This window comes from Schistocerca gregaria, chromosome 10, assembly GCF_023897955.1.
Source record: "Schistocerca gregaria isolate iqSchGreg1 chromosome 10, iqSchGreg1.2, whole genome shotgun sequence".
NCBI lineage: Eukaryota > Metazoa > Arthropoda > Insecta > Orthoptera > Acrididae > Schistocerca > Schistocerca gregaria.
Window position 1 is genome coordinate 86,059,002 of NC_064929.1, and position 15,931 is coordinate 86,074,932.

A 15,931-nucleotide genomic window follows, 5' to 3' on the forward strand; every position below is an offset into this window, starting at 1 on the left:
GTTATGTGAGAGTATACTTTTCCTCGGCACTGTAAAACTTATCAGTCATTTGAATATTTGAATGTTTACTGTTTTATACGCTGACGTAGAGTCACATTTTGGAAAGATCTTTGATGTGCAGCGAAAGATCTTTGATGTGCAGCAGCAACATGCATATTTTCATGTTATGAAGATATAAATTCGAATACCACCAAACACCACATGTGATGTAGTCAGCCAATAGCAAGATCACTCATAAGTAGCACAAACACACAAATAAGAAAAGTTGATGGTTTAAATTAATGTTCATAGTGTTGCTACAATAAAAACAGAGGTTTCACATATAATAGTAGTCTTGAAGATCAATAAGCTGCAAGAGAAGCTAAGCTTCCCCATATAATTTTGACCTTTTTTGCTCGTGCTACACTTTAAGATATATTACACAAATGTGCCAGTAAAAATTTTAATAACAACGTAAAGGCCTGATCTGCTGGGCTCGAAATCCTTCTCGATGGTCGTGCTCAAAGAATTGATTTTTAATTGAGAGTCAAACACACTGTGATTTAAGAAATTCATCATACATTCTCTAATATAGTTCATCTTGCGTAAAAGGATATTTACTTTGAAAGTAAAGCTTTTCAAACTGCCATCCGCAATGTTTTCCCGTGACCTGTTAGAAACTGATTCGTTTCAGCAGTTGCCAGAGAGCGCCAGATAACAGGCGCCACCGCTCTTGCGCAACTACGATGATGCAGAAAGCCCGTATGTTCGTACGTGTAGAACATTGAAAGATCTTGCACTACGTCACAAAAGAAACAAGACATGAGAGGACACTTCAAGGTCATTGGAATTTCGTGAACCATATTAAAATGCATAATTCAGCTTAAAGTGCACATTCGTAAGTCCAGATTTGGATGTAAATTTTCCTGAGTACTGGTACTGTATTATCTCATGTTTGGTTCTTGATTATGGCATAATGCCATGCGAGCTAGAAGATGGAAAATGTGCACTTAAAATGCAGCAAAGAGTTGAAACAAGTTTACAGTGTGAAATTAAACACTTTGTTTCAAATAAATTGATTGCCTCAGCGCAAAAGATTAATAACAGGCAAATCTCTTTAGCAAAGTGACAAAAATAACTTCACTGTTCTGCAAGGTGATTAATGCTTGACTGTCAAAGGTAGAAATAAAACCTGAAAATAATAACATATTTTAGCCTTCCGTAATTATGCGAACGATTTTAATTCATCTGATAGCTCCCAGCCACAGAAATCCGTTTTGTTTTCATTTGATGTGAGAGTAATAAATGAAGAGGAAACAGCAAAATCACAAAACGTAAACACAGGACACGCAGAGACTAACCACCTCCCCACAACAACTCAGACTGCTCTGTGCATCAGCCTCAGACCTACGATATTTCCGGACCAGGGCAAAACTAAATAGTGGCGCCCAGCCACACATCCATAGCCAGAAGTGGGAGAAGGAACTACCCATATGCGACTCAACTGCGCATGCACAAGAGCCCGCCCGCAACTGCTCTCAAACGAATCTAATGTCAACAGCTGTCACGTCACGCACATTGGAGGCGATCTGTCATTATTAATCACTGCATAGTCTTTCTAAAGCCTTTGAAACACTTTGCTGTTGGCAGACGCTTGTATGAGCACTAATTTTGTTGTTGTATATGGCGGATTTCCTTTGCGACTTAAGTTTTATTTTCGTTTTTTCTTCCTCTTGTTAATGTTTTTTGCTGCAGTATTATCCTGCAGACACGGGATACAGTAACATCCTTTGTTGGAGTATTGGTTCTTACCAGTCAAAATCACAAAAATTTAACTGGAAACTAAAACAATGATGCAGTCCAGAAATTCTAAAAAATTCCGGGCTTTTTCCCAGTTTTCTCCTGGATGAAAAAATTCCCGGGTTTTTCCTTCATCTCCCAGTTGTCCCGGGTCGTATACACCCAGCACTACGCACCCCGGCCAATATCACCGCTCGACAGTCTGGCCTTGGCGACGGGAGACGACGGTGACTGTGCATGTCTGCATTGTATGTGTATCGATGCTCGTGTGCTTTTCTAAACCCCAGCTTATTCTACTTTTAAGTGTCACCATTCTCCCAGTCTTCAGACCGCATACCTCTCCGATGCAGCTCTGTGTGCTATTCTGCCCCGTGCAACCCCCTCCGTCTCCAAATAACTACCGTAACATACGTCTGTTTGAATCTGCTTACCAAATTTGTGTCTCAACCTCCCACAACAATTTCGACCCCCCCAAACATCCCTCCTTTACCAAACTGATGATTCCTTGACGACTCATGATGTGTCCTGTCAACCGATTTCTTCTTTTAATCGAGTTGTCCTGTAAATTTATCTTTTCCCCATTTCGATTCAATATCTCTTAGTTATTTCATCTATCCATATGATTTCCAGCATTCTTCTGTAGCTTTCTAATTCAGAAACTTTATTCTCTTCCTTTCCGATATGCTTATTGTACATATTTCACTTATATAGAGCTACACTCTGGTCAAATACCTTCAGAAAGTATTTCCAAATATTTAAATTTATACTTCTTATTAGCAAGTTCTCATTTTTGACAAATGCTTTTCTCACTATTGCCAGTTTGTATTATATATTTTCTCTACTTCCATTGTCAACTGTTATTTTAGTGCAGAAATAGCAAAACTCATCAACTATTTTTAGTATCCAATTTCCTCATCTAATTCTATCAGCATCACTTATCTCAATTTTGTTTCTATCCATTACCCTTATTTTTCTTTTGTCAATGTTTGTCTCGTAACTTCTCTTCGACTCATTATCTGTTCTGTATGACTGCTCTTCCAAACTCTTTGCAGCCTGTAACAGAATTAGCTCGCTCAATGTACAGACTAGAGGTTACGACACTGTCTCACTCCCTTCTCGACAACTGTTTCCCTTTCGATCCTTCGACTATTACAGCTGCACTCTCATTTCTGTAGAAGTTAGATGAATTTTCACACCTAGCATTTTATCCCTACTATCTACAGGATTACACAGTGTGTATTTCAATCAACATTGTCAAGAGCTTTATCTAAATCTACAAATATACTAGAATCATATGTTTGTAATTATTTAACCTGTCTTCTGAGACCAGTTGTAGGTTCAGTGTTGTGAACTAGTCTACCCCGAGGTCAGCTTCTACCAATATTTCCATTCTTCTGTCAATAACTTGTAGTGGTATTTTGCAATTGTGACTGATTATAAATGATGGTTCAGCAATACTCACATGTGTAAGTGTCTGCCTCCTTTGCAATAGCAATAATGACATTCTTGTTGAAGTTCGATGGTACTTCGCATGTCTGAAACGTCACACATACTAGGTGGAATAATTTTGTCACAGCTGGATCTCCCAATGATCTCAGTAGTTCTGAAGGATTTCGTCTACTACAGTACCCTTGTTTTGATTTAGATCTTTCAGACATCTATCTAAATCTTCTTGCAGTATCATATCTCTTATCTTGTCTTCACATACATCATTTCTCCTTTCTGTAATACTGCCCTCAAGTTTGCTTCCTTTATACATATCCTTCCACTTACAGATTTCCCTTCTTTGCTTAGAACTGGGTTGCCAGCTGAGTTTTTGATACCAATACATCTATTTGACTCTTCTCCAAAGGCCTCTCTTTAAATTTCCCATATGAAGTATCTTTTACACTGTCTATGAATCTCATTTTTTAGACATCTGGATTTCTTTTTGCCTCCTTCATTTATTGCTGTTTTCAGATGTCAATTAGGTTCAATATTTCATGTGTTATCCGAGGATATCTACTGGACCTTTTTTTTGCCTAATTGATGCTCTGCTCCCTTCACTATTTCATCTTTCAAAGTTACCCACTCATCTTCATTTTATTCCTTTCCTCTGCCTCAGTCAATAGTTGGCTAATGTTCCCTCTGAAACACCCAGCAACCTCCAATTCTTTCAACTTACCCATGCACAATTTCTTTTATTTCCAGGTTTCAGCAAATTTCTTCCATTTAAATCACAGTTAATAATCAATAAATTACAATCAGACTCCACAACTTCATCTGGAAGTGTTTTGCAGTTCAATATCTGGTTTTGAAAGCTCCTACTTACCACTACATAATCCATTTTTAACATTCTGTTGTTTCCAGGTCTCATCCATCTATAAAGCCTTCTTTCACGATCGTTTAACCTAGAACTAGCAATGTTTAAATTGTGCTCAGTGCCAAATTCTTCTAGGCAATTTCTTGTTTCATTCACGACTCCCAGCCCAGTTGGACACTAATTACCGCAGTTGTGAGAGCAAATGTTTCATGACAGACAGACATTATGTACTCAACTGAAACATAACAGCAGACATCCACCCTGTGCTCAGTTTTTCATGCAGTTCAGTGTTTACGATGCTATATCTCTCGCATTATGTGGTGTATGACAATATAATTTCACAGATGACTTAAATGAAACATGTAACTACTGTATGGAAAATATGTTGTGAATACGTTTCGTAGTTACCAAGCAACAAATTGAATGATCATGCACGATGCAAAAGTTTTACTCCACAAATAGTGAAAATTTAGTAATCAATAAACTGTTTCCATTTCATCATTTTGTGGGGGATGTCAGGGAGAAAAATCTTCAAAAATGTTTGAAATAATGTGTACAGTTTGTTGGAAGTTGTTAAGTGCTTTCATTCTCAAATACTTGTGAGTTACACTGCCTGAGGGCAAACGTGCATTTGTAAATATATTACTTGCCTTATTGTGTTGAACTTTCAACTTAAGTTTACATCTCTTAATGAGTGGATTGCGACAGCAGTCTAAATATTTAAATTCAGTCACTAATTAATTAGGTTACATATTAAAAATTGAAGTTTTGTTGCCTCTACACTGCAACTGGTATTGGGTTTCAGGATTGTGTTTTAGTAATGTAGATTAGAAACATTTAATTTAAAAACTAACAGGTATATAATAATGTTATATTCAAAGAATGAATTCAAATGGACTGACAAGAAAAATTGTGTGGTAGGTTAAAAAATTGAAAGGGAAAAGGGAGGGGTAAGGAAAAGGAATTGAGAACTAAAAGCAGTCAACATAAATTGAAGACAGAACAGATGACTCAGAAAGTTAATCTCTACACTGTTCGAAGAACAAACTGTCAGTGTACTGCTTAATGCTATTCGTATTGTCAACACTTAAACTTAATCTACACCTACATCTACATTTAAACTCCGCAAGCCACCCAATGGTGTGCGGCGGAGGGAACTTTACATGCCACTGTCATTACCTCCCTTTCCTGTTCCAGTCGCGTACGGTTCGCGGGAAGAATGACTGCCGGAAAGCCTTCGTGCATGCTCAAATCTATCTAATTTTACATTCGTGATCTCCTCAGGAGGTATACTTAGGGGGAAGCAATATATTCGATACCTCATCCAGAAATGCATCCACTCGAAACCTGGACAGCGAACTACACTGCGACGCAGAGCACTCTCTTGCAGAGTTTGCCACTTGAGTTTGCTAAAGATCTCTGTAATGCAATCACGCTTACCAAATAACCCTGTGACGAAACGCACCGCTCTTCTTTGGATCTTCTCGATCTCCTCCGTCAACCCGACCTGGTACGGATCCCACACTGATGAGCAATACTCAAGTATAGGACCAACGAGTGTTTTGTAAGCCACCTCCTTTGGACTTCATTTTCTAAGGACTCTCCCAATGAACCTCAACCTGGTACCCGCCTTACCAACAATTAATTTTATATGGACATTCCACTTCAAATCGTTCCGCATGCATACTCCCAGATATTTTACAGAAGTAACTGCTACCAGTGTTTGTTCCGCTATCATATAATTGTACAATAAAGGATCCTCTTATCTATGTATTCGCAATACATTACATTTGTCTATGTTAAGGGCCAGTTGCCACTCCCTGCACCAAGTGCCTATCCGCTGCAGATCTTCCTGCATTTCGTTACAATTTTCTAATGCTGCAACTTCTCTGTATACTACAGTTAATTAGTACGAAAACTATTACTCTCGAAAAAAAAAGAAGAAAACTTCTAGCACCTCAGCCGGCCGTAGTGGATGTGCAGTTCTAGGCACTACAGTCTGGAACTGCAAGACCGCTACGGTCGCAGGTTCGAATCCTGCCTCGGGCATGGATGTGTGTGATGTCCTTAGGTTAGTTAGGTTTAAGTAGCTCTAAGTTCTAGGGGACTGATGACCTCAAAAGTGAAGTACCATAGTGCTCATGGCCATTTTTTCTAGCATTTCATTTTTACTACATAGCTGATGTTCACCTTCTATTTGTTGCTTAACATTTACTCGATTACAACGGTATTCTTCCAACAAACTTACGTTCACACCTATAAATACTGAATCCTACTTCCAGCACATCACTAATCGTAACGCAGCTTTATAATGAATATGGCTTCTTGCCGTGTACCTAACAGTACTTTTCAATCCCCAAATCTAGATATTCACATAATATGTAGAAACAGTGGCTTGTGGCATAGGTTTTTAATTTTCTTTTGAGTTGGTAGCGAGTCCGTATTTCCTGTTCTACATTAGATGGGAGCTCGGTGAATATTCTACCACCATAGCACATCACTCTGCTACGAACCACAGATGAGAAGGCGAAGTCAGCACAAATATTATTTCTCTCAACACGAGTATTATTTTTTGCGCCTATCTCACAGTTCAGTCGAAAATGATTTTTTATTATCAGAAGCAAAAACCATTAAGCTATGGATGTTTGGGAAGCGAGTGTTAGAATTCAAAGATCCTTAGAAAGTGTGTAACGGTACTTTGACTACCGCGTGCCTCTGCCAGAGCAAAAATGTGATTTACGATCGTACATGCAGAAGAGTGCAGCAACAGATTTTCATAAGCTCCTTTTCTTTCTTTCTTTCTTTCTTTTTTTTTTTTTTGGGGTCCTTGTTTTAACAACTAGTTCATTACTCTTTTGTTATCTTGTCTATCTTGTCTTCATACGTTTAAGATGTGTAATTTTTGGCGCTGATGTTAAAGAACGATTTTAAGCGGAAATTAAAACTATATTATGATACGAACACACTGCGTCTTCAAGTTATTTCAGTAGTGATTCCCAATGGTTATCGCCAAATTTATAAATTAATCCAGACAGTGAGAGCTTTAAGAAATTTTCATCAGACGGAGTACAAGAGGACCAGCGAACAATAAAAAAAAAAAAAAAAGGTCATCCTACAAGAAAATCAAGAAGTATTCCAGATGCAGTCACAAAGACTATATTATAATAGATACTACGTTTCTGACAGAATTATAAGGTAAATTTCAACTTATTTCTGATGCTATTTCCTTACAGTCCCTTTTTGTAGTGTTGCCGATCCTGTCTGCCATTCACAGTCAAATTACAGTACTATCTCAATCAGTAACACGAAGTCCGCCTTATCCATAACTTATTCCATCAAAATTCAAAACCAAATCAGATTTTCTATTTTGTATTTTCATGGCAGAACCCCGAGGAGAGGAAACACTACAAGTGTTCTGGAAACTGTGTGTGTATCTACTTTACACAATATCTCTACCACTCACTTCTGTCGAACCGATACTTTACGTAATTTATGTGCACATTCTGATAACACAATTCAGTAAAAGAGCAGGCTGTGAAAATATATAAAATACGCTGACAATCTCGACTGGAGGAGCTCCCAAGGTCGCACCATGCTGAACGGAGCACCTCGAGCCTTTTATCCGAGTGTCATCTCTATTGTGACACTCCGTCGAGCCAGCGGCTCACCTCGCAGGTGAGGGCGGCGGAGTGCAGCTCGGCGGCAGCGAGGACGCGGTGGCGTGGGTGGAAGGCCAGCGGGTTGCCGCGCAGGTCGAGCCGGCGCAGTGCGGGCAGCCAAGACAGCGGTGCCAGGCAGCTGTGCGCCGCTAGGCAGTTGCCCGACAGGTCCAGCTCCACCAGGGACTCCAGCCGCGACACACCTGCGGCGGGAAACAGTCTGTCTGTTCACATTGTGTGTTTGAAGGTGTTAATAAATTTTGCTCACATTTAGGAATCTCTTAACAACTCTGCATCATTCATTGAACTACCAAAACTCTGTAAAGAAATTTTGTGTAACAAAAGTCACATGAAAAGGAACTTCAATGAAAAAAACCTAACTATATTTGGCAATAAGATAAGAGAGGTCGAATGGCCTTATGACAGCTGTATCTCGAGTAGTACTAACTTCAACAAATTTCTTGGTAGCTTTCTTGAAATATTTAATGAAACTTTTCCACTTAAAACCAAATGTAACAAAAGAACTAGGAAGATTAAATGTACAGCTCGGGGTATAAAACTGTTTAGTGCCAGAAAGGGCAACTACAAAATGAACTGAAATATAACAAAAACAGACATTTTGCTGTGTATGTGAAACATTATAAAGCCATATTCAAAAAAGTTGTAATGGCAGCAAAACAAATGGCAAACAATAAATTTATTTTACAACATAATAGTAAGCAAAGGCAGTGTGGTCTGTTGTCAAATTAGAGTTAGGTGTTAAAGTCAGTAGTAATGAAATAACTTAAGATTAAAGTAGATGGAAATGTTGTTGTACACCCAGCTCAAATATCAGAGTGTTTAAATGAATTCTTCATAAATGTAGCAAAGTTAGAAGTTGATGTAGCAGGATATCAGAGTAATGTAAATGCCTTTGGACTCGACCAAGAAGCCGAGTTTCTCAAAGATTTTTAAAAAGTCACAATAAAGGATGTGAAAAATGTTATATTGTCATTACAAAATAAAAATTCTGCTTGCTGGGATGGGACACCAAGTAAAGTGATTAAAACAGTATATGACATAATAGCACTCCCACTAGCTAAAATAATCGACCAATCTTTTGAACAGAGGTGCTTTCCTGAAGTGTTAAAATATGCCGAACTGAGACCTCTGAGGGAAGATATGGGAAACTATCGCCCTATTTCTATTCTCCCGATACTGTCAAAAGTGTTAGAGAAAGTAGCTGCAAATCAGATCAAAAATTTTATCGTAAAAAATGATATTACTGTAAGTAACCAATTTGGATCCCAACGAGGAAAAAACACACTAGATGCAGTAAATAACTTTATTGAGAAGGTATGCAAATCATTGGATCAGAGGAGTAAAGTCGCAGGTATCTTCTGCAATCTTTCAAAAGCATTTGACTCGGTGAACCATGACTTGCTTATCTACAAATTAAACAAATATGGGATAAAGGACAAAGCTCTGAAATGGCTCACATCATACTTGTACGACAGAAAGCAAAGGGTAAGTGTCACATCAAATGAAGTGAATTATTATTCTAAATGGAGTACAGTATCACAAGGTGTGCCTCAAGGCTCCATTTTGGGGCCAATTCTGTTCCTATTCTATGTAAATGACTTGCCCATAAATATAAATTCCCCGTCAGTTCTGTTTGCGGATGATACTTCTGTTTTAATTGAAAATGATGCACAAAAAATTGTGAGCACAATGGGTACTCTAGAAAACTGGTTCCCGTTAAATGGCTTGAAACTGAACATTGCAAAAACCAATATGGTACATTTCATAACTAAACATTTGAAATGTGTGGATCTTAAAATACATCATCACATTCATCCTATGGAAGAAGTTAACACAGCCAATTTCCTAGGACCAAATGTGGACAACAACTTAAACTGGAGTACACATATTGAGTTGCTATCAAATAAACTAAGCAGCTTTGCATTTGCAATGCAAAAACCAGCAAACTCTACTCACATGAGTACATGAAAAATAGCATATCATAGTTATTTTGAATCTGTCATTAGGTATGGTATCATTTTCTGGGGAAATTCAAGTAGTGTATCTCGAATACTGAAACTGAAAAAGAAAATTATACGATGCATGTGTAGTGCACAACAAACCCATTATTTCGGAACCTGCAAATCCAGTTCCCTCCATATACATTTACGAAATTATAATCTTTGTACACAGCAGACAAAAATTATTTGAGGAAAATCATTTTAATCACACATACAACACAAGAAATAAAAACAATTTTATGTTACCCACACACCATTTGAAATTATATGCACGAACTCCAAAGTATATGGGGATGACAATATATATAACAAGCTGATGGGCAAAAATATGTTTAATATGAAGCCAGAGAGTCTAAAAATAAGGCTACAGCAGATTCTGTGGGAGAAATGCTACTATTCAGTAGAAGAATTCACAGAGGATTACATGATAATTTGAGCAAGAGGTAATTAATTGTTAGTCTTTTATTGTATGTGTAACAAAATTATATTATTATTATGATACCATTTATTAAAATCAGTTGTTGTAATTAATTGTTAGTTTTTTTAATTGTATGTGTATTTTTATATTGTATTATTGTTATGGTACCATTTGTTAAAATCGGGTATTGTATGTATATGGTAAAACTTTACCAAAGTTATGACATGTCTCCTGTAACTGAATAAAATGATTTAGAGTATGTATGTTATGAGACTAACAAATATTTCACAATTCACACTCTGTCTCCCAACGAGCGTGTCGCAAAAGGGAGTCATCGAGACGTGGAAAGAGTCAAGAACAAACTGCACGCTGAGGGGCCGGGAACGGCCACTGCTGCAAAGTGTTTTCACTTGCCAAAATCACCAATGTGCAAAAATGGATATTTTCACTAACAAGTATTGGTCCTTTTTATTATTTAAGTTTTCTGTTGCAGTATGATCACAGATGAGACGCGTCGGTAGTGGAGGATAAAATTTAGGGTCCGTTATTGGGAGATCAAAAACAAGCACAATTTATAACACCGAATGTGGCTCATTCGTGATTTTGGTCCTCTGTTACTGATCTTCAGCGCACTGTTAAAACGTTGATGTTCTATGTACACAGTTTGGTATCCTTAAGAAGTTGCTTATGTCTGATTACAGACAAATTTCTGTGTAGCAATGTGACTGATTACACTTCAGCTATTCATTCAAAGTTCATTTCAATATACGAAGGATTAGTGTACAACAAAAAATATTTCAAAATTGTAACAGGAAATAAGACTGCATAAAAGGTGCACAAAATGTTGCGAGGATACCGAAAAACAAAATAACTGTGGGAGAGACAAGGTAGATAATCAACTACCAGAGTGTGACAACAATCGTGTCGGGAAGCGAAAGGCTATTTACAATTCGTACAGAATCTACACGGCAGTTATAAGAGTCGAAGGGTGTGAAAGGAAAGCAGTGGTTCAGAAGGGAGTGAGACACAGTTGTAGCCTATCGTTAATGTTATTCAGTCTGTATATTCAGCAAGCAGTAAAGGAAACAAGAGAAAAATGTAGAGTAGGAATTAAAATCCATGGAGAAGAAATAAAAGCTTAGAGGTTTGCTGATGACATTGAAATTCTGTCAGAGACAGCGAAGGACCTGGAAAAGCAGCTGAATACAATGTACAATGTCTTGAAAGGAGGACATAAGATGAACATCAACAAAAGCAAAATGAAGATAATGGAATGTAGTCAAATTAAAGCAGGCAATGTTCATCTACATCTACATCTACATCTACATTTATACTCTGCAAGCCACCCACCGGTGTGTGGTTCGCAGGAAGAACGATTGCCGGAAAGCCTCCGTGCGCGCTCCGATCTCTCTAATTTTACATTCGTGATCTCCTCGGGAGGTGTAAGTAGGGGGAAGCAATGTATTCGATACCTCATCCAGAAACGCACCCTCTCGAAACCTGGACTACAAGCTACACCGCAATACAAGCTACACCCACACTTTCTAAGGTGGGCACTTCAGTCTTGTTGCAACTCTTGTTCTCAGTACGAGCAGCCCTTAGCCGCCTGCCATCTCGCAACTGTTCATGACGTCGCCTTTCCGGCTCAGATCTTTTTTAAAATATGACTTGTAAGTACTGCATCTTTTTGAATCAGTACAAACTTTAATTTCATTAAGGTACTATATACCTAATGTTTTAGTACAGTCAGTCTAATTCTGAAGACGACACTCATAGTAGCGTCAAAACTAGGTCAATTTTGACTTAATATTTGTGACCGAGGGTTTATTTGTTACAATATAATTCTGATACGGTCACTGAACCTTAGCAGCTATGTTCAAAGTTTTACATTGGTATTATTGTGGTCCTCAGTTCAGAGGCTGGTTTGATGCAGCTCTCCATGCTACTCTATCCTGTGGAAGCCTCTTCATCTCTGAATAACTACTGCAACCTGCATACTTCTGAATCTGCTTAGTGTAGTCATCTCTTGGTCTCCCTCTATGATTTTTTACCGTCCACGCTGCCCTCCAATACTAAATTGGTGATCCCTCGATGTCTCAGAACATGTCCTACCAACCGATCCCTTCTTCTAGTCAAGTTGTGCCACAAACTCCTCTTCTCCCCAATTCTATTCAGTACTTCCTCATAAGTTACATGATCTACCCATCTAGTCTTCAGCATTCTTCTGTAGTACCACATTTCAAAAGCTTCTATCCTCTTCTTGTCTAAACTGTTTATTATCCATATTTCACTTCCTGACACTTAAATTCATACTCAATGTTAAAAAATTTATCTTCTTCAGAAGCGCTTTCATGCCATATTCAGCCTACATTCTATATCATCTCTACTTCGACTGTCATCAGTTATTTTGTTCCCCCAATAGAAAAACTCATTTACTACTTTGAGTGTCTCATTTCGTAATCTTATATCTGGAAACAGCGATCGTGTGAGAACCGACTCACTTTATTTGTTCGTGAGTCCCAGAAAATATTAGATACAGGCTCCCAGGTAGATGCCATTTTCCTTGACTTTCGGAAGGCGTTCGATACAGTTCCGCATGTTGTTCTCAATGGAGAGACATCTACAGACGTTAAAGTAACCTCTGGCGTGCCACGGGGGAGTGTTATGGAACCATTGCTTTTCACAATATATATAAATGACTTAGTAGATAGTGTCGTAAGTTCCGGATGATGCTGTAGTATACAGAGAAGTTGCAGCATTAGAAAATTGCAGCGAAATGCAGGAAGATCTGCAGCGGATAGGCACTTGGTGCAGGGACTGGCAACTGACCCTTAACATAGACAAATGTAATGTATTGCGAATACATAGAAAGAAGGATTCTTTATTGTATTATATCAGAACAAACACTTGTAGCAGTTACTTCTGTAAAATATCTGGGAGTATGCGTGCGGAACGATTTGAAGTGGAATGATCATATAAAATTAATTGTAGGTAAGGCGGGTACCAGGTTGAGATTCATTGGGAGAGTCCTTACAAAATGTAGTCCATCAACAAAGGAGGTGGCTCACAAAACACTCGTTCGACCTTTTCTCGAGTATTGCTCATCATTGTGGGATCCGTACCAGGTCGGGATAACAGAGGCGATAGAGAAGATCCAAAGAAGAGCGGTGCGTTTCGTCACAGGGTTATTTGGTAACCGTGATAGCGTTACGGAGATGTTTAGCAAACTCGAGTGGCAGACTCTGCAAGAGAGGCGCACTGCATCGCGGTGTAGCTTGCTGTCCAGGTTTCGAGAGGGAGCGTTTCTGGATGAGGTATCGAATATATTGCTTCGCCCTACTTATACCTCCCGAGGAGATCACGAATGTAAAATTAGAGAGATTAGAGCGCGCATGGAGGCTTTCAGGCAGTCGTTCTTCCCGCGAACCATACGCGACTGGAACAGGAAAGGGAAGTAATGACAGTGGCACATAAAGTGCCCTCCGCCACACACCGCTGGGTGGCTTGCGGAGTTTAAATGTAGATGTAGATGTAGAAAAAATAGCACTAAGAGTAAATGATACATTGGTGACAGATGTGTATAGTGTTGCAGAACTTTTAACAAACATTTTATAACTGTTACTGAAAAGATGGGGTTGTCAGGTTCGGTAGATGCTGCTATGGAATACCTCAGACCAGACATTTCAAGTAATTTCCATAATATGAATTTGACCCTCACTACCCCAGCAGAAATAATGTCCATCATAAAATCTTTAAAACCAAAAGCATCTAGTGGGTATGATGAAATATCAACAAAGTTAATTAAAGAATGTGATTCTGAGCTAAGTAACATATTAAGCTATCTGTGTAGCCAGTCGTTTATCAGTGGAATATTTTCTGAATGGTTGAAATATGCTGAAGTTAAGCCACTGTTTAAGAAGGGAGATAAAGAAATAACATAAAATTTCCATCCAATTTCACAGTTGCCAGCATTCTCAAAAATTTTTGAAAAAGTACTGTACAACCGGCTTTATAACCATCTTATCTCAAATAACATACTGTCAAGGTCACAGTTTGGATTTCTAAAGGGTTCTGATATTGAGAAGGCTATCTACACTTACAGTGAAAATGTGCTTAATTCATTAGACAAAAAATTGCAGGCAACTGGTATATTTTGTGATCTGTCAAAGGCATTTGACTGTGTAAATCACAATATCCTTTTAAATAAATTAGAATATTATAGTGTAACAGGAAATGCTGCAAATGGTTCAAATCTTATATCTCTGGCAGGAAACAAAGAGTGTTATTAGGAAAGATACATGTATCAAGCTATCAGGCATCATCCAACCAGGAACTAATTACATATGGGGCCCTTACTTTTTCTTGTATATATCAATGACCTCTCATTAGTAACATTACCAGATGCCAAGTTCATTTTGTTTGCCAATGATACAAACATTGCAATAAATAGCAAATCAAGTGTAGTCTTAGAAAGATCAGCTTATAAAATATTTGTGTACATTAATCACTGGTTCCCAGCCAATTCTTTGTCATTAAACTTTGAAAAAGCACACTACATGCAGTTCCAAACTTGTAAGGGGTGTCCCATGAGTATACGCCTAACATATGATGACAAGCAGATTGAAGAAGTGGACAGTGTTAAATTCTTGGGATTACAGCTTGATAATAATTCAACTGGGAGGAGCACACCACAGAACTGCTGAAGCGACTTAACAAATCTCTATTTGCAATGCGAATTGTGTCAGACATAGGGGATATAAAAGCGAAAAAGCTGGCATACTATGCTTCCTTTCATTCCATAATGTCATATGGGATTATTTTTTGGGGTAATTCATCAAGCCAAGCTAAAGTTTTCCGGTCACAAAAACGTGCGGTAATAGTTATATGTGGTGTGAAATCAAGAACATCCTGCAGAAGCCTGTTTATGGAACTAGGGATACTAACTACTGCTTCCCAATATATTTATTCCTTAATGAAATTTGTCATTAAAAATATATCACTTTTTCAAACCAACAGCTCAATTCATGGAATCAATACTAGAAATAAGAATAATCTTCACAAGGATTTAAAGTCAGTTACTCTTGTAAAAAAAGGTGTGCATTATTCAGGAACACACATTTTCAATAACTTGCCAGCAGCCATAAAAAGCCTAACAACCAATGAAACTCAGTTTAAGAGAAGTCTAAAGGATTTATTGGTGGCCAACTCCTTTTACTCCATTGATGAATTTCTCAGTAAAACCAACTGATTTGTGTGTGTGTGTGTGTGTGTCTATAATATATATATAGAGGCAAACATTCCACGTAGAGAGAGAGAGAGAGAGAGAGAGAGAGAGAGAGAGAGAGAAAGGGGGAAACAATCCATGTGGGAAAAATATATCTAAAAACAAAGTTGATGGGACTTACCAAACAAAAGTGCTGGCAGGTCGATAGATACACAAACAAACACAAAAATACACACAAAATTCAAGCTTTCGCAACCAACAGTTGCTTCTTCAGGAAAGAGGGAAGGGGAGGGAAAGACGAAAGGATGTGGGTTTTAAGGGAGAGGGTAAGGAGTCATTCCAATCCCGGGAGCAGAAAGACTTCCCTTAGGGGGAAAAAAGGACAGGTGTACACTCGTACACACACACACACACATATTCATCCGCACATACACAGACACAAGCAGACATTTGTAAATGCAAAGAGTTTGGGCAGAGATGTCAGTCGACGCGGAAGTACAGAGGCAAAGAAGTTGTTGAAAGACAGGT

At 38.3% G+C, this 15,931-nt stretch overlaps 1 protein-coding gene across 2 annotated transcripts in view; it reads right to left on the reverse strand.

The window, feature by feature from the left end:
• The window catches only part of LOC126293698 (serine/threonine-protein kinase 11-interacting protein), a 182,219-nt gene that overhangs the window by 129,971 nt on the left and 36,317 nt on the right, over positions 1-15,931 (reverse strand). For both annotated transcript variants that reach the window (XM_049987004.1, XM_049987003.1), the window contains exon 4: positions 7,750-7,943. In XM_049987004.1, coding sequence (XP_049842961.1) covers positions 7,750-7,943 — 194 coding nt within the window. The remainder of the gene's footprint in view (positions 1-7,749; positions 7,944-15,931) is intronic.